The 26,276-nt window shown below is 40.1% G+C and overlaps 1 protein-coding gene across 1 annotated transcript in view; it reads right to left on the reverse strand.

The window, feature by feature from the left end:
- The window catches only part of scara5 (scavenger receptor class A, member 5 (putative)), a 126,560-nt gene extending 100,895 nt beyond the window's left edge, over nucleotides 1-25,665 (reverse strand). Inside the window, exons 1-3 of the mRNA XM_041805285.1 lie at nucleotides 25,416-25,665; nucleotides 16,072-16,193; nucleotides 6,380-6,508 (exon numbers count right to left, since the gene is read on the reverse strand). Of these exons, the coding sequence (XP_041661219.1) occupies nucleotides 6,380-6,508; nucleotides 16,072-16,183 (241 nt within the window). The 5' untranslated portion in view covers nucleotides 16,184-16,193; nucleotides 25,416-25,665. The remainder of the gene's footprint in view (nucleotides 1-6,379; nucleotides 6,509-16,071; nucleotides 16,194-25,415) is intronic.
- Between the last annotated feature and the right edge of the window lie 611 nt (nucleotides 25,666-26,276).

The raw sequence follows: 26,276 nt of genomic DNA on the forward strand, positions 1-26,276 counted from the left end.
AGACCACTGTGCATGTTGGCAAGAACGCTTGGTGGCATGATGTAACCTTTGAAGACTTGACTTCCCAGAAACCTCGTAGGCTGATCCAAGAGAGAACAGTTGAACTCCTTATTCCCTGTTAACACCTACAAACACAGAGTACCAGGCTGTCGTTTGACCTCTCATGAAACTGTAACATAAAAGACCATAGAAGAGTCTTTAAATTACTTGCAAAGTCCTAAAAATGTTGGTGATACAACACCCAAACTGAATTTCCAACCCTGCTGACTCTAAGGTCGTTTTCACACCTGATAGTCCGGAGGACTCAGTCCATTTTGGAACAGAAACTGTAACCCTGGGTGCACAGATGGTTGAGTGGTTTAAGGCGTGCACCATGTAAACAGGCAGCCCGGGTTTGAATCCGGTCTGTTGCCCTTTACCGTATGTCTCTCCCCACTCTCTTCCCCGTTTCCGAGTCCATCCACTGTCCTCCTCTATTTAATAAAGGCACGAAAAGGCCCAAAAATAAATCTTTAAAAAAAAAAAAAAAAAGCATTGTTGCACTTTCCTATGGTTTGGTTTGCATTCACATTGTCCTTAGTCAAACGAACCAAACCATAGGACTATGGGGCTGTTGTTCCAAACAAAGAAAAGGAGATATAGAAGAAGACAAAACTGGAAATTCATCTCCTTCTGCCGGTCTTTTTTTCCACATAAACAATAAAAAAAACACCAAATTTATACAGAATTGGGATCTCTGCTTTTGTTTTGGGGTATAATGATCAGTCAGTGAAGCAGGGACCTGTCTAGCATGTTGTTCTTAAAATGAGACGAATGAATCGGTACCTAAGGAAAAGGCAAGCCTACATGTGAGCAAGAGACTACGACGTGTTGCTATGGCTACACAGACGCCGAGCAAGGTACTGACATGTATTTGAGTTTATTAAAATATCTGTAAATCATGGATTTTGTGCCACAAGTTGGGCCGCTTTGCTTTCGCACCTCAAACGAACCGCACTGGGGTTTGTTTTAAAGCGAACCGAGAACCCCGTTTTCAAGCACACCAGAGTCCACTTGTTTGGTCCGCTTCAGAGTTCATATGAGCTTTCACACCACTCCAAACAAACCGAACCATCTGGAACCTGGAAGTGCCTTTTCAGATTATTTCTCCCTCATTATGAGAATCAAATCAATAAAAACTAGAGGCTGATTTTGTTTTGCTTAGTAGGTATGCCTTATGAAGTGATGTTTTTATTGAACAGTTCTCAAGAACTAGACTGTGGAAGTGGGTGGCAATGAGCAGTGCTGGTCTTAAGTTCCTGTAAATGGTTTCCATGTTTCAATTCTTAAAATAATACAGATATTTCAGTGCAGAAATGTTACATAATGTATCTTTAAGAGGCCACAAAAGGACCTAGGGGCCCTGATTTGGCCCCAGGGCCTCCAATTGAATAGCCTGGTCCTACACACTAGTGGTGGGTGGGAAACTGGTATCAATACTGTCATGATAAAATTTCTGCCGTGGCATGGATATTTGCAACAATGTCATCGCCAGTTTCAATGCTTGTGTTGTGTTGTAGTGCACACGAGACTTAAACGATGCCACCATTAGTGTAATGTAACAGACCACAGCTCAGTTAGAGTCCAGTCATCATAATCCAACCTCCCCTTTCTGTCAAAAATCCTGAAACATATCATCACTTCACAACTCAAAGCTCCCCTCTCCCATAACAATTTCTATGAACCATTTTAATCCTGCTCTTGTACTAACGACCTTCTCCTCTCCTCAGACTCCGACCTTCACTTTCTCATCCTCCTGGACCTCACAGCTGGACCGACATGCTTCCCCTTGGTCATGTCATCCACCATGGTCTCCATTTTCACTGTTATGCAGACGACATTCAGCTCTACATTTCCACCCACTCCATCACCATAGACACACACTCCATATTAACCACATTAAAATTCTGACGTGCCAGTCTTGTTGAATTGTGGACGTCTTGTTAATCATGTTACACCAAAAGAGAATTTGTCGTTCCCAATGCTCATAATTGGGCCCGAGGTTTGAATATGAGCTGTGACGTTGCAGTCAGGCCAAATCTGACTGAATTCGTCTGAGCCGGCCTTTAGCCCACAAAAAATGTTATCATTGTGTACAAACACAATTGCATCTCAACACAACACAGTGAATGACTACAGAAACAGAAGACCTGATTGGATATAACTCCTGTCAGCTAAAACAGGAAATGGAGGCTACTATTCACACAGGCTTGCCAGATTTGGACAACAGCAGACAACATGAAACAACCATGTGATATTGAAAGTCTCAAAAATCTCCTTTCTCATGTTCAGTTTGAACTTCAATGGATCATCTTGACCATGTTTACATGCCTACATGCATTGGTTGCTGCAATGTGATTGGCCGAGTGGGAATTTGCATTCATAGACAGTTGAACAGGCGGCCTAGGAAAGTGATCAGTCACTGTAAGAAAGTGGCCAACATTGACCACATTGGGCAACTCAATTTACTTTCCACTTCAGTAATCATTCAATATCAGGTTCTGGAAGAAATTACCAGTCAAACCAGGACATTTCTGATGTGTAGAGGTTTTTCAATGGAAAGCTCAGTGGACTGTAATTCAACAAATGACGTATTGGTACCAATGGGGATGAACTGAGATGTGCTTTTGCAGTAACATGTTTACAATGGTCACAACCCAATAAATCATTACAAATTTAAGCCTTACTTCTGGGACTTTTCTGACAGCTAATTGATTCTGACTTAATTTACAATCAAGAGATGGCAGTGGCTGAAAGCTGAACCTTTCCTGACTGCACAAGCAATGCTATCATGGGTTAGATCTTCTACAAAAACAAATACAATGCCAACATCTGAATCAGGCTAAAGGCCATGCAGTTTCTTCATTACACTGAGATGCCCTCATGTAAAGAGGCTGTTAACCCGTGATCCCAGGCAGAACAAAACCTTGCACGCCATACATGGGAGACAGTGGCGGCCTATGCATCACAGAGCTGGCAGCCATCATCTTTTATCTTTTATCTTTTATGCACAGTAGCTCTCTAAACGTTCAAGTTCGTCACACTTCCAAAAATCTGTGACGTTCACGACTTTCACATGTGGTAGTCGAGTTTCAATCTGTCACACATGCAAAGATTCAGGGTGCTCAGAGGTCAATCGTGCACACAGTTGGAAAACTGATTTCACAACTCAGATTGGGAAAACTTCCAAGGACAGAGCAAATCCACACAAAGATCACACGTCTACATTTGGCACTGACACATTATGTCAAACTTTTCAACAGATATAGCTGTAAAATTGTCACGTTAAGTCATAAAGTCCATAAAATCACCAGAAGGACTTCACATTTTTAGAGTTTAGGTTAAATGCTAGTGCATTCTCTGAGTGTATGTGCGTTTGCATGTTCTCTTTGCTAAACTGGAGCAGACGGCTTAAAAGGGGAGTCAGGTTTCAGGACACATCCCAGAGTGTTACTTCAGACTAAGTGGGTTTTGTGGTGCATGTGTGTGTCCTTCATTACAGTTCAACCTTAAGGGAAGGTGATGTCATCTACATAACAGATCTCCGAGAACAATGAAGGGACAATGTGCCCTTTATTTCAGGGCGAACGGTGCAGAAAACTACATTACTTATAGATTTCTCTTATTTCAAAGCATCTTTTATAATTTATTTCTTTTCATCATTGACTGAGGCTGGAAAAATGAGCAACAAGGGAATGTAGGGGAGTTTAAAGATTGTCAGTTAATTTACAACATGCACTCAAAATTTATTTGTGACACTCCCTGTGACGTTTTTCATGCGAGTATGCACTGCAGCTGCCACTACATATTATGAACTTTGTATGCAGACTGCTTACAGTTGGGGTAAACTCCTTTGTCATATTTCTGGGCCATGCAACTTTACTTTCTTGCACATGTAGGCACTGTTGAAATCTGTAGAACATTACCGGAATACAGCTGAAAAACTCCTCTGCTATGGAAATACAAAATGCCAATTGAAAGTTGATGCTTGCTGATGAATAGGCTCTTATTCAAAATCCATAGGGGAAAGAGCTGTCAAAAACAAGCTGGCTAGCACTCACTGCCTCCATGCCAGTGATAGCAAAGGTCAGAGGAATTATATGTTTGGGTTCTGTCTGTCTACTGGTCTGGGCCGTTCTTGTAAACGCTGTATCATGAGAATGCATCCAAGGTATTTCTCTCAAACTCTGCAGGAGCGTCTACTCTGTCTCAAAGACAAAACTGATTAGATTTTGGAGGTCAGATGTCAAAGATCAAAGGTCAAGGCCATTAGACCTCAATTTCATCCTTTGGTTGCCAATGCAATTTCTCACATTTTTTCTCAAACTTAGTATGATCGATCACGCTGCCTTAAGTATGGACTGATCACATTTTAGACGTGCAATATCATAATAATCTTAACCTGAAATCTTTGATTTTGAGGGTGGACTAATTAGATTTTAAAGGTCAAAGGTCAAAGCAGTGAGGTTGCAGTGACCTTCCCTTTAGGAACTATACCTTTTTATGTTTGAAAATACACACAATTCCAGTCTGTTTATTACTGGTCTAGACCAGTGATATGGAACCTTTTTTGGGACGAAGCATGCCTGAGATCAAGCTAACATCTTGATACACACCATATTATATCATAAAAGCTCCTTTGAATCATGTTACAGTAACTTGAGTTCTTAGAACAACATATGCTTGTACAAATTCTATAGGTACACCTTGACTTGTCTCAAGACAAACCAGTGTGCCTCATCACACCATTTGAGAAACACTGGTCCAGACCAGTTGTTCCCAACTTGACCCAATAGTAGATCAAAAAGTCCTTTACAGTTGGCCTGGACAAAATTGTGCCAAAATGTCCATTTTCCTTGTTTTGTCACATTATTTGTACTTTCTAAGGCCCAAGCTGTGCTATCTTTTATTAGGTAAATCTGATTGGCCAAAAATTATCTGCAATTTAGAGCAATTTAACAATTTCTCCTAAAGAAGTTGATAGTGGGTCCTGATGCCCAACCAGTTGAGAACCACTGGTGTAGACTAACATAAACATAAAGAGATACAGAACAGCAGTGGCCAGGGTTCAAATCTGGACTTTGGTAACTGATGAAGCCAGTGTTTCCCAAAGTGTGGGCTGGGACTCAGTGGTGGGCCAGAAAGGTATTTTAGGTGGGCAGTGAGAGGGCATTTACAACAGCTAAAGAGCCTACAAATCAAAAGAAAAAAATGTTTTGATTGATGTGCACAACTGGTGTCATGGTTTAACTGGTGGTGGATTAACTTGTGACACTGTTAACCATTCTGCTATGCCACTTGCCTCTGGATTTTAAGATTTTTTTCAGTTTCTTTAAAGACACTAACACTACTTGGGAAGAGTTTAGTTGGCCACAAAGTACATTTACAGAGATGAATATCTGAGGGAAACTTTAAGTGACTTTGTAGATGCCTAAATAAACAGAATAAATAGCAGTGGCTCATTCATTGTGCTTTCTGACCCCACAAACACTTTTCGAATATTGTTAATGTATCTGAAAGCACAGCATTTGCATTTATAGTCTCTTTTTCTATAACCAAATGAGGATTTATATAAGGGAAATATTCGAGTCTTATGTTATGGTTTAGAGGGTTTGTTTGGGTAGAACCCAGAAGATTTTCTCTAATTGGGCCACAGCACGCTGAAGTTTGGGAAAGGCTGACCTAAGCAGTTGCGTGGTCATACTTGCACGTACACTTGTGCGATTTGCAGATAGACGACAGTTAGCAGGAGTTATTTTCAGCTAAAAACCAGTTCAGAGACAATCTGACACAAGAGGCAGCACTGTCATAAACATCAGATTAAAGAATTCTTCCACTGATTGGTCAAATTAAGTAAAAACATTCTATCAGCAATGATATTTTGGTTAGTTTGGAAATATAGCTCTTGGAGGTACGATGAACCTTACGTCTATGTTCTGCAATCAAACAATGATACAGTTTAAGTTAAAACTTAGCTAGTTTTAAGTCTGGGTTAAGTGCTGGCTTAACACCATAAATTAAGACATTAATTAAACATAGCTAGTGCAACAGGCTGCTGAACTCCAACAATAGTCAGCAAGGTTGCAGAGGCATAAGCCAACCTAACCTAACCTCACCTAACCTTACTGAAACAGATGCAAAAAGTGGGTGTAAACAAAATTTAAGTAGCTGAGGTTTTGTGATTTTTTTTCTTTGTGTGAACTGTTTAGCTAAAAGTGTTGTTAGAATGTTACATGGCACATCCTTAGCGATCAAATAATACGCTTTGGTATTTTCATCTACCAATGGAGATCATAAAGCCTTCTAATGATCCTTACAGGTAGATGGCAATTCTCCCTACCTGCCAGGCAGAGTCCAAAGATGGTGAGAAGAACCAGGATGTAGAGGGAGACGATGGCATACTTGATAGCTGAGAGGGAGTTGAGATGACTGCAGCACTGATCCTGCTTCCTGCGCCGCTTAGCAGAGCCTGAAAAAGACGAAGGAAACCAAGGTAAGAAACGCCATCAAAGACAAAAACAAGAAAGAAAAAATGTTTTTATGATGTCGATGACGTCAACATCTGAATGGCTGTGTCTTTCCCCCCAGTGAGGTTGCTGTAAAATGAAGGTTAAAAAACTGTCTATAAAAAGTTTGAAAGAACAAAAGTTGGTTAGAATTCATCATTTGGAGTTCATCTTATCAAAGGCTGCTGGTTGGAGGTAAACAAATAAATCTTAAGCTTTTATAAGGCAGTAAAGCCTGACCTTTACAAGAACAATGACATTACTTATAAACACAACCTGACACAAATCAAACACTTAATACCACATGTATACGATCAGCTAAAAGAACACACAGAACGTTTATCTAATGAGTAGGCAAGCAGAAATACCAAACACATTTTACTAATGTAGTAAAACTGGTGCCTTTGAATTTGATCTACATTAAAAAACAAAAAGCACGAAAACAACAGAGATCTAATTTCCAATAGAAGTGCACTCAGACTAGTAAAAGTGGAAAAAACACCTCTATCATTCATAAGCAGTAATGTGTCATTTTTATAGAAGATAATTCTTGAACATCTGTTTGACCCTGAGAGGAGTGTTAAGTAGTGGTGACATGAATAATAGTAATATTTCCTCTGTGTGTGCACGTGTGAGTGTGATAGCTTGGCAGGAGGCAGGGATTAGGCTGCTGATGTTGAGGGAACATTCCCTTCAGGTCAAGAGGATGCAGAGACTCGTGAAAGATGTTCTGGAGTCACATCTGACATCAGTCATCTGGACAGGAATGCAGAACCACTGTTTGACTGTTTACAGAGGATCTCAGCATGAGTTTATTGTTGGTTACCTCAAAATTAAAGACTTTAATAAGGGTTTGCAGTTCAGGGCTGTGTACAATGGAGGGAGACATTCTTAAGTGGCAATCTTAACTACCTTTAGGATCTTTCTTTGCATACTGAAATTCTGTTTGATTAAAGTTTTACAGCATGCACAATCAGGAGCTCATTTGCCACTTGAAAACCCAACCAGAAATCTCAAGTGTCTCCAAGAACACTACACATTGGTATAACATTGCTGTGAATGTGTGGAAAGACTGAGGACTATGCATGAACTAGTCATGGAATTGGATCACAAAGTCTTTTGACACTTTCAAGACTAGGTTTAATTTTTGGCCGGGCTAATAGGGCTTAGTGAATTATGCCGGTCCCAAGTGCGTTATCCTGTAACCCCACGCCACAATGATATAAAAGGACACAGCAATCTGAATAACTCTAGCTGAGAAAAATACAGAGAATGATAGTCCAGAAAATATTAATGCAGTAAAAGAACAGCAACGAATGACATACAGAGCAATGTTTATCATGATTTAAGTCCAAAGTCTGAAACCATCCATGATTTAAGTCCAAAGTCTGAAACCATCCTTTACAATTGTACAATTTTTAATTTGAGTCTTCCTCAACGCTGAGGAAGACTAAGTCAAAACGCGTCTGTTGTGCCTTGCTGCCTTGAATAAAACTACTGTAAAGGACATTTTGAGTGCTGACACTTCTCTAACTCTAGTAAGTCTTTTGTCTGGCACCTTTAAAAAAGTGTTTGTGCTTGGAGGGTGCTCCTTATTTTGCTTTTTTGTGATGCTTCTAGGCAGCCAGGACTAAAAGGCCCTGGAGGGCAATCATATTCAGTCTGAAAGAGAACTACAGCTTGCAAGAAAATGTATTTTTCAGCGAGACAATGACCTGAAGCATACAGCTAAACAAAAATGGTTTAAAGACAACAAGGTGAATGTATTGAACTGGTTGAGTCAAATCCCAGACCTCAATCCAACAGAGAATTTGTAGCTTGACTTGAAAAGGGCTGTTCACACCCAATCTCATGTAACCTAACAGAGCTTGAACCGCTTTTTTAAGTTAACCTAATAACAATAATGATGTGGCTACCCACATAAAATGAATACTGTATATTACTACTGTGTTTCACCTTTTTCTTTCCAGGTGAGTGATCACTACACACGGCCCCATTCAACTGTGAAAATAGTCGAGTTGAGGAAGGGTAATACATACAGACAAATCCCTGGACATTACTAACAATAGAGGCTTATTTAAATGTAATCATAGCCACAAGATAATTATCTAGTAGCCATGTATAAGGGACCCTATGTTGTCAGTGTTTCAATTCAGAAAAAATCCAAAATAAAAATTGAAGTATCATCGTGAAGCAGCCAGTTATGCCTAAAGACTTCATGTTTTTTGAGGTGACCTAAGACAAAAAATCTGGACCAGAATCGTCTTGAGCTAACAGTCCCTAGAAAGGATGTGATTTCACTGTGTTGATATGACACGAACATTATGATGGATGTTACGCCCGCTGAGACGTTATTAGGTTATAATGAGACTCTACCCTCCTATGAACACTCTTGATGTTGGCTTCAGTCTGACTTTGAAATATAAACACTGATTCTACAGCGTGGCCTCCCAACATCATGGTTTCATTTGGACCGTGACAATCTGTCAGTGAACACTGGTGGGTTTGCCGCTCATGCACACGCATATGGACACACACGGACACTCACACTTCCCCTTTATGATGAAGAACACACACACACTTGTCCAGCGTAAGGCAAACACAGCTGGCTGCGATGTGTGTCACATAGAAGGAATGTATAGGAACAGAAAATGAACACCATCCTAGTCTAACTCAGTCAAGCTAATAATGAACTCCATATCAGACGCACATTGGCCTATTATAGAAAACCCAAACAATGGCACATCATACAAACAGGATCATCAAAAACAGACGCGGTTATAAAATCAGCTGGCTGAAGCTTAAGGGAGGAAATTATCGCATCATTTTCCATCTCAACTCTGTCTCCTGTGTCTTTGAAAAGTGTAAAGAATATAAACAGTTCATCATTTCAGGATGCTGCCTTGTTTGCTGTTTTTTCAAAATGTTGGATGCACTGGGCAGATTAATTCAATTCTCTCGTGAGTATTTCTTCAACGTAGAAAACATGGAAATATTTAGCTTAGCATAAACACATGGAAGGGTGACATTTCTGCCAACAAATGGATCAAAACTTCCTCTTTGACAACATGGGTCAGACGACATATTTACTTGAATTTAACAAGAGTCATTATAAGCATATGTTTTAGCTATAAACAGGCTGGCTAGTTGTTTCCTTTTCTTCCTGTGTTTGTGTAAAGCTAGGCTCACTGTCTGCAGCTCTAGCGTCAAACTGCTACACAGAAACACTATGTGGATAAAAATATTTGGCCATGCAGTCTCCATTTGCAAACATTTGTGATACAAAATGGGTCGTTCTGAAGAGCTTAGTGACTTCAAGCTTGGTACTGTGATGGATGCCACCTTTGCAATTAGACGGTCATGAAATTTCATCCTTGCTGGATAATCAACAGTCAACTGTAAGCGATGTTATTGGAAAGTGGAGGTGGTTAGGAACAACAGCAACTCAGCCATGAAGTGGAAGACCACGTAAATTCATAGAGTGGGGTCAACGACTGCTAAGATCTGCTTATTCCATGGCTGAAGAGTTTTGAATTTCCACTGGCATTAATGTAAGCACATAAACTGTGCAGTGGGTGCTTGCAAGCAGCTGCACCAAGTCCAATGCCATAGATAGAGTGGTGGATGGACTGTGGAGCAGTGGAAACATGTTCTGTGGACTCATGAGTCACCTGTCTTGGATTGGTAGTCAGATGGTGGGGGAGAATGTTACTTGCCTGACTGCATTGTGCTAACTGTGAAGTTTGGCGGAGTAGGGATAATGGTATGGGGCTATTTCTCAGGGTTTAGGCTAGGCCCCTTATCTCCAGTTAAGACCAATGTTAATGCTTCAGCACACCAGGACATTTTGGACAATGCTATGCCTCCAACTTTGTGGCAACAGTTTAGGAAAAGCCCTTTTCCATTCCAACATGAGTTGTTCATGAGTGCACAAACCAAGGACTATAAAGACATGGTTTGATGAGTTCAGTGTGGAAGAACCTGATTGGCCCACACAGAGCCCTGACCTCAACTCCACTGAGCACCTTTGGGATGAACTGGGATGGCGACTGCAAGCCAGGCCTTCTCGTCCAACATCAGTGCCTGATCTCAGAAATGCACTACAGAGTGAATGGGTGCAACAACCCTCCATAATCTTGCAGGAAGCCTTTAAAGAAGAGTGGAGGCCGTTATTGCTGCAAAAGGGAGGTCAAAATATTAAAGTGCATGTATTTGAATACAATGTCAGTACAGTCCCTGTTGGTGTGAGGGTCAGGCGGATGAAAAGTTTTGTTGAGAAACATTTGTTTTCTAATCATAGCTTTGGAAAGAAAATGAACAGGCAATTCATTCTCAAACTATATCAATAACATCTTTCTTTGCATTATAGTAAACTGTTACTGCTTGACATGTAGAAATGCATCATTAATTAATTAATTATTAAACTCTCTTCGGTATCCTTGTTTCATGAGTTTAATGCTGGATTGTACTTTTAATTGATTGCTTTCAGTCACGGGACTGTGCAGAGCTTTAATCAGAGAGTGTAAGCTACTATGAAACACTATGTGGAGCTGCAGCACCAGTCATTTTTTTGTCCATCTCTTCAAAATATTGGATGTTTACATTACCAGAAAACCGCAGGGAGAAAACCCCAACAACTTAATTGTATGTTTTGGCCACTTTTAACTTTTATACAGCACCTGGGACACTATGATGTGTAGCAGTATGAAACCTTTCTTGCTCACAAGGTGGGCAGTTCCAAAGGTAAGTGATGTCAGATGAAAATGATGAATATCATATAACAACATTTTATCCAAAAGCCAAATAATGTTTGTTTTGCAGACAAAAAATAAAGAAAAAAAGTGGACATGAAAGACCAGTGAAGTCAAGAAATCATAACTGACTGTATCTAAAGATCGATTATGAATCTTTAAAGCAATAAAACGTATGTATATTTGCTGTAGACAGAAGGATGTTATAAACTGCCAGAAAAACATCAGTAATGAAAAATATCTCTTAGTGTGTAGAATTAAGTTTCAAAATCATGAGAAAATGAGGCAGAAATTTCTGCTCTAAAATGCTGTGGGCATGTTGGTTGATTGCGCTGAAACCACAACCAGCCACAAGAAAGACAATCCTCTCTCAGCTTTCAAAATATGTGGCAGCTTGAATGGAGGATTCATCTATCTACTCTACTGGACCTGTCAGCTCAATATTTGGGCCACAAAAGCCACAATCACATTCATGTCATGACTGGCAGATAGTTCAGTGCTAAAAAGCCTCAGTTTAATTTTCTCATCCTGCATTTAAAGACTTCAAGCTTCCTAATATTTCATTAGCTTTCAGTGATGTGAAGTAATGTTTCTTGTGTGTTTTTGAGACGTCTCAGTTATCAATACTCTGAGCCCTAAATTACTTTTTAACCAGTTCGTCTCACCTGGACTTATTGTCTTAAAGAGCTTGTAAAACACCAACCCTGTGGTGCACAGTTGAGCTCTAAACATCCTTTATTTCAGGACAATCCGGGCTTTAAAAATATGTGTGCAGCAGTAATGTCACTGGAATCTTAATAAAGTTACGGGACTACACAGCCAAAAGAAAACTACAAAAATTTTACTCAAAGACTTTTATGTGTAACACATTAAACAATAATGACTAAGACATTTTTAGCACCAGCCTTTTTTTATCTCTTGGGGACCGAAAAGTGAAAAAACAATCATTATGTGAGAAAAAGTCATTGAAATTCCAGCAATTCACACATATTCACAAAAAAAAGTCTTTGTACTTCTCTGTATTAGCTCTATTTGTGTCATTATTCAAAGCAGCAAAGCAGTTTAATGCAGTGTAATGTGACAATAGAACAGCCTCCCATCCTTTAACAGCCCTGGGAAAATAATACAGTGGTTAGCATTAGCAGCTAAGGGGGCAAAAGATCGAAATTGGGTTAAAAAATTAATTAAAGGATGTCCAATGTCAAATATACCAGTGTGGATTTTATCTTTAAAAACCCCGAAAAGTCACCCAACTTCCAGGCTCGCCAAAAAAGCTTCCGTAAGGGATCTGAAGGCATGGATAGCATCATTATAATGGCACACCAGCTAGCTTCAAAGGGGATTAAGTCAGAGGCTAGAATTTATGGTTTAAAACTTATTTAACTTTTAATAACCTGTGTCAATTCTTGACAGTGCTGGACTGAGAGGGATAAGTTGTTGCTGAATACACTACATTTCCTGATACTGCTCTTCAAAATAAGTGTTCAATGATTATAAGAAGCAGAGACAGATTTGGTGGAAATCAAATGTGTCTATCGCCAGATTATCTGAACTTAAGTACTGCGATGCTAGCAGAGAGCGGGGAGTAATGGCGGCTGCTTTGAGAGAGAGACAATCACAGCCCACTTCCTTTAAACATCCAGGATAAAGCAGGGGAAGTAGGAGTCTGGGAACAAATTTGCATTGCTTTCTGTCTCATATTACTCTGTTATGTTACGCTAATTTCCAATTAAGGCATAGACATGTGCAAACACTGCATGAAGATAATGTCCTCAGTGCTTTTCTATTATTGTAGTGTTAGTTGGGCAGGATACTTCATCACGTGAGTCACTGAGCCCTACATTTTGCCCAGCCCAAGAATAACCAGACCTGAATATGGGGAAAAAAAATCAACTTGTCTAATCAAAACTCAGTCACACATAGCTCTTTGCCTTTTTACTCAAATACAGCAACTTTCTCCCAAACTATCCTGTGCATTTAGGGATTAATTTCTGATGTTGCTTTACACACATGCAAATAAGTAGACTAGACAGTTATTATCAGTCTTGTAGGTTTATCTCAAAGAGGAGAACAAATAGCTTCTGAGCCATTCTGACACATATCATGTGTCTGTTTATTTCCAACAGGGTGGGTATGAGTCAGTTACTGGCGCTGATCTTGCATTTGGCTGTTTTTGATCAAATACATGATTAACAAGTATAGGGCAGTTGTTTCTTTGTCTTTTAGTTTCCTAATCAAACACACATGCCGCATCGATTCTGTGAAAAAGACCAACACTGACTGAAATCAACAAGTATGTTTAGATTGGATTTGATAGGAAAACTTGATATCCAAACAAACAGATAGGCTTAAATGTGTTAATTCAGGTGTGTATATTTAAGCATTAACATGTCATTGTCAAATTAATTGTAACGTGCTGTTATAATTTGGGCATCTGTGTGGGTGGAGAGGCTTAATAACACCTCACACGAATGGCGACATTACTGCCAGAATTCACAACGTTTTACCTCATAAACCTTGATTCCTCTTCCTGCTCTTTACCCAGAATTCATATTGTGTTAACATGGGTTCTGGCTGCGTGAATCACGTTTGGATCACACTCCTGTAGAAGCTTCCTGAGTTCTTTGTTTTTCTCTCCTCTACAGTACCCCAAAGAATCAAACCATGCCATTCCTGGGAATATGCCCTCTAATTGAACGAGGTGTGAAAATGTTCCCGGATTAGCAAAGTTGGAAGATGACGGTCGTTCTGATGTGTGCATCCATTGTCCACTTTCCATTAAAAGTCCACGAAATCTCCAGTTAAGACTTTCCCACCAAACTCGCCGAGGTCTCAGTCGAAACCCGAGAACACCACGGGGTCAGCTGTGGATTTGCTTCAGCTGCACCTGCACTTAGACTCTAATACACACTAACAGACACACTAGGAAAAACACACGCTGCAGCAGATGTTGCTCCTGGACATTCCTGGCTTTCATAGATGACCATAGTGAGAGGGTAAAGACCGCCAAGTGGTGACAGCATTGCTGCTGCTTGTGTGCCTGTGTTAGCGTACTTAGCTGAGTCTGTATTGGTTATTACTCTGTGTGGGCGTTTTTGTTTACACTATTAAACAGATCTGTAAAAGTCCCTTTCTTTCCATTATCAAAATCTTGGTCCAAAGGGGATCAACTGAATAGAGGCTCTTAAGTCTAGTTGCCCTCTCTTTGGACCAAGATATGGATAACCATGACCTGGATGAATGGGAATCTGCACGGACGGCTTTCTTTACATTCCTTCTAGTGCTCACTTGTTATATTAAATAGAAATGTATTTCACATTGTCCGCTATCAGGCAGATCAATCTTAAAAAGCTTCAGTCATGCACTTCTTCCAGGTCAAAGTATGACCAGACCAGTCAGTGCCATTTGTGGAGAGCACTGTATCTTTGACAAAAAGAGAGCAATGAAGAGTGCTGAAAGCGTTTCATGGTAGAAAAGATGTTTCAGTACTTCTCCCTCCCTGCTTTGGCATGAGTTTGCAATAGTAAGGAGGGGATTAGATGTACTGTGAGCTGGTAACAAAGGGCTACAAGTGGAGAAAAAGCTTGAATGTAGCCACAGTGGCAGTTTTATCTAAACTGGGCCACATTTCTTTATGAAAACAAGAGCAAAGAAGTCACAAAGAAAACCTTTTATGGCTCGCTCCCCTCTTGACCTACGTCAGCATGAGTTTGCAATAGTTACGGGTGGGGCTTAGTTGTATTGCAGGCCATTCGCAATAGCTGCTTAAGATGAAGCTATTACGTCAGATGTAGCTTAAGCGACTGTTTAATCAGAGAGCTTTTCTGTACTGAAAAAGGGAGCAAAGAGCCACACTGAAAGCCTTTCTTGGAGATGTTTTTTACTTCTTCTTACTGGCCTCGCCATGAGTTTTATCTAACAAAAAGCTCCATAAACTACAACAGCACCATACTGCTAGGCTTACATTAGATACTAGAGCTATGCATGTCCACTACCTCATTTTGTCTTGTCGCTGTGATTGGCCAATAACAACAGAATGTTCGTCCAATCACCTTCAAAGATTGCAGTTCTTTGCTGTTCTTCCAGTAAAGATGTCCTGTTCTGATAAAAACTGCTGCTATACTATAGCTAAATCTGATGTAATCACTAAACCAGACATCATTGTTTACTGACTTGCAGTACAACTAAACCATGCCTGTAGCTAATGCATCCTTTCCTCTCAAATGATGCTAAATTGGTCTGGTTGGTCAGACCTGGCACAACAATTTCAGATTAGAGCTTTACAAGAAGGATCTGTCTGACAATAGACATGGGATCTGGCCACTCTATTGCTTTTTCATGGTTACTTAATGAATGTGGCAGATAGAACATGCACTCAGTCATCCTCTGATAAGTTTTTGAAAGGTTTAGCCATTCCCAAACACCTTTAATGGGCTGTTGCTCAGATGGATGTGAAATGCAATAAATAGGTTAAAAAGTCTATCCGGCATCAGATTTGATTTTAAGTACTTAAAAAGGAAATATATCATATCGAAATGCAGAGAGAAACTGGTAGTCTCTTTTACACAGCCCATATATTTCATTTATATATACAGCGTAGGTTCAACTCTGAAATGTAAATAGGAAAATCATATTTTAGTCCCTGTTTGAGTGCATGTAGACAATATCCTACCTGTACATTACTCTAAAAAAACCCGTATCTCGGCATAAAGCTCATGTATTTCCAGACTCTTTGTGTAAAACTGTTGAAGTCTCATCTCTCATCTGATACTTACCTTCATCACACAGGTTGAGTTTGGACAGGTTGCGTCCCTCGTAGGGGTCTTCATACATCGAGCCGTTCTCTCTCTCCTCATATGTGCTCAGATACATGGCCTTATTCTCCATCTCCTCCTCTCTAGAGAGAAAACATAAAATCATTGTGATCCTCTGAAATCAACACAAATAATTGTCCTTAACCACCCTAAACCACTGACACATAAGTCTGACCATAAAAGACAGTTCAGATGACAAGAAAATAACTTCTTCCTTCTTCATGTTTGAGGCTGTTTAATGTTATGAATCATAACTTATTTTATGCAGCTCATCAGGGGTCATTGACTTCTATGATGAAGATTAATACGATGTGAATATTGTGAAAATTACCAGAACTAGAATTAAACTCAAACCATCTGTTAAAAATATGCTGTTTAGTGTCTCCAGTTTGAGATCTTTGGAGAATCTAAGAGAAAATGTTTGACTGTGAAATGCTTTGATTTAGGATTTAGAAAACTGGTTAACTTAGAGGGGTGAGGTTTATCTTTTCATTTATGAAACACACTTACCAGTGCGACCTCACACTGATATAGAGATTCTAAACTGTGTATCTGTTTGAAGTGATGCCCTCTAGTGTGGGGAATCAACTGCAACTGTTATGAGAGTTGAGCATGAGTGGACTTATATAGCATTACAGCCCAGAGACACATCATTTCATCTTACTGTGTAATTGTATGTGGTTTAAATAACAATGAAGAGAATCGGACTTGACTTGACAGGCACATGCACGATGCACACCCACAAAAAGTCCAAGAAAAACAGCAAGGAGGAAACTGTTGTGGTATGAGGACTGGGAGAAGTGTTGCTCTGTAGTCCAGCATTATGTGATGTCTTTCCTCTGGGATGAGGATTTGTGTTACAGCCACATTTCATCTGCTCTAGTCACTTTACTTTAAAGAGCTTCAAAATGTGGTAAAACATTAGGGAAAGAAGGGTAAAAAAAATCTGATGTAGTATTACATCTAATAGCCAAAATGAGTATGTGCGCTGCTGCCCCAAATTTTCTGACGTGGAGTGAGCAAGTGGCAATCTCCAGTCCTGAAAAAGGAAGCCAATGCGGAAGTGCAAAAGTGCAATATGGCAAGGGTCCACCCGAGGATGGCTGCAGAAACACTAGAATTCACGTACACAGCGTTTTTTTACACTAGACATAAACTGGTTTACAGCCTGGTTCAAAAAATGAAATGTGTCTCATTAGCTAATGTCTTCATCTCCTCTAGCTGTACAGGGGGTGAATTTTTTTGTACCACAATCGTTTGGATTATATTTCGGAAAAACCTCACTGATTGGTGCTTCTCATTTGATTAACAGATAGCCTGACAGGCAGACACTACCACCAAAAGGCTAGCTTAAGTAATAGTTTAGATGACAGGAAGTCGAGCTTAGTGGGTGGATTCTTGTCTGCCGTTAGGTTGATCCAAAGTTTGGCTGAGACAGTGATTTCAGTTTGGAAGCTGCCATGGATTGTCTTCAAAAGCTGTTTGAGTCCGTCTATTGCAATTAAACAGCTGATGTTACACAGACTTTGTCCAATTCTTTTTACAGTCAGTGGGATTGAGAAGTGATTTCATATAAAGTTACGATGTATTGGGAGAATTATTTGATTGGGATTTCTGATGCATTATTTTATTGTGCAATCTACCATGCAGATGCCCTGTTCATGATTAACTGTGCATGTGCTATATAGTTTTTTACTCAAATGTATTCTTTCTTATGAAAAAAAATTGATATCGCAATATATCGCAATATATCGATTAGGAGCATTAATGCCGTTTTTACTTTAATAATACAGCTGCGAAAAGTGTTACCCAAGGTGCTGTTAACAAAAAAACCCCCTGCTACATGATGCATCGCATGCCTCTGATTAAAACAAACCAGTCTGCAGAGAAAGTCTATCTATTGCCAACTAGACAGGAAGCAAATATGCTGGAGTATTTATGATCTCTTCAAATACCTGAAAGTCCAAAGATGGACATATGTAATGCAAAGCGATGCAAAAACAAGGTAAAACACAGTAGCAACACAATCAACCTTCAGGTACACATAACATCAGCCTTATTACCAGTACTGTGCTCGCAACACCAGGCTGAATTTGTGCAATCCAAACTGAGACTGAAGGACACTGTGGGGTCAACTTCTGATTTGGATTTCTGACTATATCTAAAGCCAGTATATTGGTAGTACATATTTGGTAGTATGAATATATTGGCCTTACTTATCAGCATTTTTAGTATCCAAACTGTTTTGTGATACATATTGTATCGTTGCCTCTGTATCATAACACGTATCCTATCATGAGGCTGTGGAAAACACCCAGCCCCAGTTGTGGAGTACATAAAACATTGATCTCACATCCAGTTAATAGTCGTGAGAATGTAAGGGGGTCCTCATAAAAGCCTCCCACATTTTTGTGACTAGTTCTAAAAAATGCAGCTCCATCTACAGTTATAAGCAGCTGTGATAAACGTATCTCAAGAACTTAACCACATGGGAATAATTTCAGATAAAAAATGAAGGCTGCTTCAGATACAGTCATGGCTGCTTTCCAATTTCCTCTCAAAGCCAGGAACAATCAGGCACATTAATCTGGGCTGAACATTTCCTTGGAGAGAGGAATTTGTCCCCTGGGACACTTTTCACAAAAGGTAAGTCTATACTAAATAAATAGTTTAATGTGTCATCCAGGAGGTGCAAACATGGTGAGCTACCGGTGCAAAATCTGTATCACCATTCCTTCATCTCAAATTAAAAGCACATTTAATAAAACAATATTTTCAAGTGCTGAATTTAACTGGCAAGATACACAATAATTTACATGTTTAATGAAGAATCCAATGAGCTTTCTGGCGGATTAAGTTTGTCGTCTCACAATACCTTGCAGGAAAATGACGGACTATTTACTCTGAGCTGAACACATTTGCTCTTCTAGTTTGGGTAGTCTTTCCCACGCTACACATGATGTAAACCAAATATAGCCGACGCAGAACAAATAGATAGGACTCATGACAGAGCGGTAGTGTCTGACACAGACATCTCTGAGGAGTCAAATCTGCTGCACTCACTGGTTGTTGAACTCCCACATGCCCCAGCGGCAGATCTGCGGCTGTTTGACGAAGTCGTTAAATAGCGCTCAGTCTGGACTTTCTCATTACAGAGGGGATGGAGGGGTCAGGTTGACATTTAGACTGAAGCTAGGGAGAAACCATTAGGGCTGCTAGGAGATTCCACTAAACTCTCTGAGTGTTTGTGTGTCCACAGAGCGAGTGCGAGTCGGGGTGAGAGACTGAGGTGAGTTATCTTTTAATCACACAGAGTTTGGAGGGAAATCGCAGTTTATCACAAACTCAGCTGGGCTCTGATAGTCGCTGCCAACAGAGAAGGGTGGGAAAGCAAAGACTGAAGAGAGACAGTCACTTTGGTTCCAAACTGCAGCACCTTTAAAAAGAACAATGGGGTCAAATCGTTAAAAGCGTTCTGGCATCTAGTTCAGGTGTTTTTCCTGATTTGCACCTGACACTGTTGTAGTTCTTCCACTGTATGCTCATGTTTTTAAAATAGCAAATGTAAATGCACTCTCATTGGTGTTTTTGTTGGGTGTTAACACTGGAACTTTATCAAATATCAAAAGCAGCAGATAGACAGTTTCCCTTTTGAGATTGCAATGCCAAAACATCACCATAGCAACCATCATTATACCTTGCAATGGTGTAATATCAATCTCCCAATGAGCGAGCACTTTGCACAGTGGCAAGGAAACACTACCTTTTGAACCGACAAAACCTTATTCATTATTGCACAAGGAGCCAAACACCTTTCAGTCCAAAGCTTACATTACATCCAAGCTAAACACTCACGTTATACACTTACAAGTCATTACTTTTGACAAACTGTACCTGTTCTTCATGACTCACTTTATCCGGCATCCAGATTTAAGTCTACTTTAACACCAAAGGAGCCTTTAATACTCAACATCAGCTGGTCATCATAGTGTCAAAGAGCCGCTTGATCAGCTGAAGAGGCCTGAGGGAATCTTGATTGAGTCCAGCCATAATGTGACTAAAATCTTACGGGAAGCGGGTTTTCAACTCTCCTCATCCCTCAAACGACTGGAGGCTTTCCTACTTGGAGCCCCGTTCAGTCAGTGAAACAGTTCAAGCTGAAGCGCGAGAAAGAGGAAGCAAAGCTGCACACACATCATGTTCATGTTTGAGCACTCAAATAATGTCAGGTGACAATGCTATTTTGTCTATTCTTGACCTCTTCTGTTATAAATACATACGTTAGACCAGTGGTTCTCAACTGGTGGGTCAGGACCTAAAAGTGGGTCACGGAGCAGTTTTCAGTGGGTCGCAACTAGGTATCTGAAAAAAAAAAATGGTGGCAAAAGTCCTGAAGTCCTTTAGGGTCATGCATTGATACCTTTTATTTTACTCTGTTTAACTGTGCAATTGGGTAAATGTAAATGTTTGATCGATATTTCAACTAATTTGTCTCATTTTCTTGCAATAAATGGCTACTTTTCCCATGATAATAATGTAATTTCACGAGCTCATTGGAAAATTGGCAATAATGATGAGGAAAGAGTGTATAAAATTTGTCAGTTTATGTGTATTTTCATTTTTATATCAGGTGTTTCGGTCAAATCAAGCTCCAAATTGTAACATATTCAATGAACTAAACACGTGTTGTTGAAAATGTTTTGGAAACTTGGGTTGCGATCTGTCGTAAGACAGACTTGATGGGTCCTGAGGCTGGACCAGTTGAGAACCACTGCGTTAGAAAACTTGTAAATGAAAAAAGAGACTTAAATGGAAGTAAAACTGACATGGCCAGCTTTTGCAGAGATGTATATTCTGCTGCAGGATCGTTGCTTTTTGACAGCTTCTTGCTTGGTTGCTCTCGTCTTAGCTTCATCAGTCACTGCCCTCTTCATTCCCTTTGCACCAGATGCATTATTTTCATGTGATCAGTTTGCATGGCATTGTCTATGCAACCTTTACCCTAGCAACTTATTTCACCATGCATTTTTTTTCCAGACAATGGCCAAGTTTTCAAAAGCTGTGCCTCAGATGAGTACACATCTGACCAACCAAATGGTCATTATTGCCCATGATCAGAGCTTTGAGGCTGATGCCGTATGAGGCTTTTTCCTATTCATATAATTGTCTCTAGCCAGTGCCAAGTGATTTTCTCCTTAATGTGAAACTAACTAGCTTAGTAAAAGGTGAAGACAGGCAGCAGGCAGTCCAGCACATGCTCAATAATATATATGAACCAAATGCTCACTGCTGTGGGCCAATCAGCTCCCTGGACTTACTTCTCTTCCCAGTGCTGTGATGCAGCCCAGCCTAACTGGGGTGGGCCATTAATATGATCAGGAGGAAAAGAGACTAAAACGTGATCATCTGCTCTAATGTACCTCAGTTTTCCAGTGTAAAGTGCAAACTAAACTGCAGATGTCCATGGCACAATTATTTCTTTACGGTATACATAATTTATGCAAAAAAGCGTTGCTCCTAATGTGGATAGAAAGGACCGTTTATCCACAATTTCATGCCATTTACTCCTGTCACCCTTGGTATGCAAAAGCCTTCAGCCTCTGCCATTGTACCATACTGTAGTTAGGTGGGCTACATCACTTTTTTCTTTTCTTTTAGCTGTGTGAACGAGTGCTGTATGCACTTCTCAGCTCACTTAAAGCAAGTGACCGGGGCACGCTGTGGATATGTAATGGATGCCATTCTCCCAAATGAAAGTGATTGTACTGTTCAGCTCCATGACCCACTTTGGGCCCCAACTCATGAGCTGAGAACCACTGATTTAGGAGTTCAACTACAGCCAAAGAGATACAGCCTGTATTAAAATTCCTGTTAAAGAGTCTTTAAAGGGCCATCAGTTGATATACAGTGTTATAAACAAGTATTTCCCCATTCCTGAGTTTGTTTTTTTTTGCATATTTGTCTCACTTTAATCTTTCAGATCATCCAACAAATTTCAATATTAGACAAAGATAACCAGAGTTAAAAGAAAATGCAGTTTCTAATGATGTGACATTTATTAAGGGAAAAAGCCATCCAAACCTACCTGGACCTTTATGCAGAGAAACATTAAATTAAATTAAATTAAATTAAATTAAATTAAATTAAATTTCCCAACCTTTGCAGCTATAGCTGCAAGCATGTATTTGTGTCAATTGGTAATGAGTCTTTCACATTGCTGTGGAGGAATGTGGCCCACTCTTCTTTGCAGAATTGTTTTAATTGAGCCACATTAGAGGGTTTTTGAGCATGACAGGTCTATTTTTGTAAAGATTTATTTTCAGGCTTTTTTGCCTTTATTTTGGATAGAGTCTGAAACAGGGATGAGAGAGCAGCAAATGGAGCGCAGAAAGAGCCAGAGCCTAGTTTTGAACCTGGGCTGCCCTTGTACATTGATGGCCTGTTTAAGGTCACGCCACAGCATCTCAACCAGATCTAAATCCAGACCTTGACCGCTCCACAGCCTTCATTTTGTTTTTCTATGCCATTCAGAGGTGGACTTGCTGGTGTGTTTTGGGTTGTTGTCCTGATGTAACCCAAGTGTGCTTGAGCTTGAGATCATGAACTGACAGTCGGACATTCTCCTTCAGGATTTTCTGGCAGAGAGCAGAATTCATAGTTCCATCAATCACGTGGGGTCGTTCAAGTCCTGAAGCAGCAAAGCAACCCCAGAACATCACACTAACACCACCATGTTTGACTGTTTGGGCGAGGTTCACCCTGGACTTGTCACCACGGGGCTGACATATAGAGACAGACAATGAGGCATGCTCACACCTACACCAATTTAGAGTCACCAAATAACCTAATGAGCATGTCTTTATTAGTGGTGGGAGAAAGCTGGAGCACCCAGAGAGAACCCCAATATGCACGGGACAGGAACCTTCTTGCTGTGAGGCAACAGCGCATACCCCTGCGGTTTTTAAGAAATACTGTGTTCGTTTAACTTCAGATCATAATATGGGACTTACACCCTTCAAAAAGTTCAGTTTTGTCTCATCAATTTGCAGAAAATTGTAAAAAAAAATGTTGTCAAATGTGAGATGAGCCCTTTATTCTTTAAAGTCAGCAGTGGTTTTGGCCTTGGAACTCTTCCATGGATGTCATTTTTGCTCAGTCTCTGTTATTGTTGAATCATGAACTCTGACCTTAACTGAGTCAAGTGAGGCCTTCAGTTCTTCAGATGTTGTTCTGGGTTCTTTTGGGACCTCCTGGATGAGTCGGTGTTGCACTCTTGGAGTCATTTTGGTTGGCCAGCCACTCCTGGGAAGGTTCACCACTGTTCCAAGTTTTCTCCATTTGTGGATAATGGTTCCCACTGTGGGTTGCTGGAATCTGAAAGCCTTAGAAATACTTTGTAACCCTTCCCAGACTGGAAGATGTCAATAAGTTTGTTTCTCATCTGTTCTTGAATTTCTTTAGATGGGATCATGCTTTATTACATCTTGTAGCCTACTTCACTCTGTCAGACAGGTTCTATTTAACTGATTTCTTTATTCATCAGGTCTGTTAGTAATCAGGCCTGGGTGTGGCAAGTGAAATTGAACTCAGCTTTCCAAAAAATGTGCTTAATCACAACTAATTCATGATATAACAAGAGGGCCAATGACTCTTTCACACAGGGCCAGGTAGATCTGGATAGCTTTTGTCCTTTAATATCTGAAAGTATCATTTAGAGGAGCATTTTGGATTTACTTGAGCTACCTTTATCTAAAATCAAAATTTGCTGGATGATCTGAAAAATTAAGTGTGTCAAATATGCAAAAAAATGAAACAAAAAAGGGGGTAAATGTGTTTTTAACAGCACTGTTATTATCTGAAGACAGATATCTAAGGTTCCCACATACTAATACAAATGAATTCATCCTATGTGTCTAGATGGAGTCTCTGCTCTTGAGTGAAATATGGGTCATTTCCCTGTTTGACCCTGAAAGTTATTTCAAAAGAAACTATGTGAGAGGTTAAGAGGGAAATGTGTCCTTGGTGGAACTGCTGACAACTCGTAGACATCTGAATCGTGACAAGGAGCCCCAAGCAGACACACGACTGGTTGTCACGAGAGGTCACAAGACAGAAAGGCCATGAAGCACTTGTTTGCAAGTGTTCTGTTTTAAAAATGTGACTCTGTAAAAAAACATATGATAATAACTGCAGAAGCTAAGTTAACAAGTACGATTGGTTCTGGGACAAGAAATTAGAGTACCCAAGTAAACATTCCTCAATGCTGCACTTATGTGCACTGTTTCATAAGGATTTGGACACTCTCCAGAGAGATTCAGGTTGAGTTGCCTCCATAAATATGCTCTGAGGGGCAGAGGGTGGCAGTCTGATGAAGTGAGAGGGAGACAGAGGGGAGATTCACCAAGCACGAGAGGAAATAATTATCTTGTCATGCGTCGTCGCGTTGCAAGATTTGCCTCCAACTGAGCATCCGATTGTGTGCGAGGTCAGAGGAGCAGCGCGTGTGGTCTCTGCAGAGCTCAGGGTATTAGACAGACGCTGTAGGAGCAGTGAGTTTTGAACATTTTATATAGAATAGGGCAGGTAAACAGAGCAGACATGCAGAATACTCAGTAACAACGAAATTTAGATACGTTTTATGTATTTTTTTTCCAAATTGGATTAATTATGTCATTAAACAGAGGCTGGGTTTAGTTGCATCATTCATATGCGGGCAAACCTCCCACATATTCATTGCTCAGTCATCCGTGTGCAACATTAACCCATTTTTCCCTTGGTTAATTAAGGCACAGATACTTCACCCATGACCACTGAAACACAAAGCAACATGTTTCCGCAGACTGGTCTATTAAAAGTTCATTCCCTGACCTGTTGTAAAGTGAATTATCATTAAAAAAAGGCATCAGCCTTTTAACAGCTTTCAGACTAATTAAAATAAATATTTAGCATATGTCAAACAGTTTGCAGCTTTAAGTAGGGTCAAAGTTTGACCTGCATAAAATTACACAATAAATAGTGTAGCTGCAAAAATATTATCCTGTTAAAACTCAGAAATAAAGAGTAAATCACTGATTAAGTCTTTTGCAAATTGCATATCATTTAGTTTAAAGGCAAGTTCATTAGACTTTAAACTCAAGGGCTCAGATAAGCCCACAAATTATAGACAATATCTCTTTAACATGGGTGACAGGTGTCTATAAGTATCAAACAGGTGCACAATTTCACTTTGAGACACAAGTTTGACAATTTTCCTTTCCTGTCAAGACATCAAACTTCAAAAGCAAGCAAAATAGTTGGTTTCTCACCTTATCAGCTGTCAATCGGATGCAATTTCACAGCTCCACTTTTCTCATAATTCCCCTTCAAAAAGTCGCGTCCTCACTCTGTAACTCCACGTTTTCTCCGTTGAGTCTGTCAGCTGTCAGAGTGTCATTCAAAGCTGCAGCAGAGAATCACTGTTAGCAGGTTGAAACGCTGCACCATGGGTAGTTTGGTCCTCGGTGCTGAGGATGCAGAGACAGTCAGCAGCTCTGTGCAGGAGAACAAGCACACACATTTGGAGTAATATACCCACAACATCGTCATGTGACCGTCACTAAACTCCAGCTGAAGTTTGAGCGGCTGGTGTACCAGCAGAAGAAGAAGAGGCGAAGTGAATAAAGGTGGCGCCACATGCTGTACACTGCCGCCCTCTATTGGACAAAGACAGGAAGTGTCTAGACGACACCTGGATGGTTTTTCGATGTGGGTTTGAGCTTCTAACGCAGATATAAAGAGAAGGATTACGACAAATCTGAAATATGGTCAAAAAGAAACGATATTCTTCGACTTTTTAGGTGAAAATTACGGTTTTCTGCGGTTAAATGTACGTCTTACCAATGATGCCTTCATAGCCCCTCGTAAACTTGAGATTTTCCGTTAAAAACACAAAATACACGACCTTTACCGCAGTGATGCAATTAAACGAGTACTGGGCCAAGAGTGAACTTTTGGCATTTAAAAGTACAGTTACTTTGGCTAAGATGTACTTGAGTAAAAATAAAAGTATTTAATTTGGGGTTCACTCAGAATATTGAGTATCGAGCTGCACAGTCTGGGCAATTAATCAAAATGTAGAATAAATCGCAGTATGGCCCACTATTTTCAAACTGAACACAATACAATAT

Source organism: Cheilinus undulatus, linkage group 14, assembly GCF_018320785.1.
Source record: "Cheilinus undulatus linkage group 14, ASM1832078v1, whole genome shotgun sequence".
In the NCBI taxonomy this organism is placed as follows: domain Eukaryota; kingdom Metazoa; phylum Chordata; class Actinopteri; order Labriformes; family Labridae; genus Cheilinus; species Cheilinus undulatus.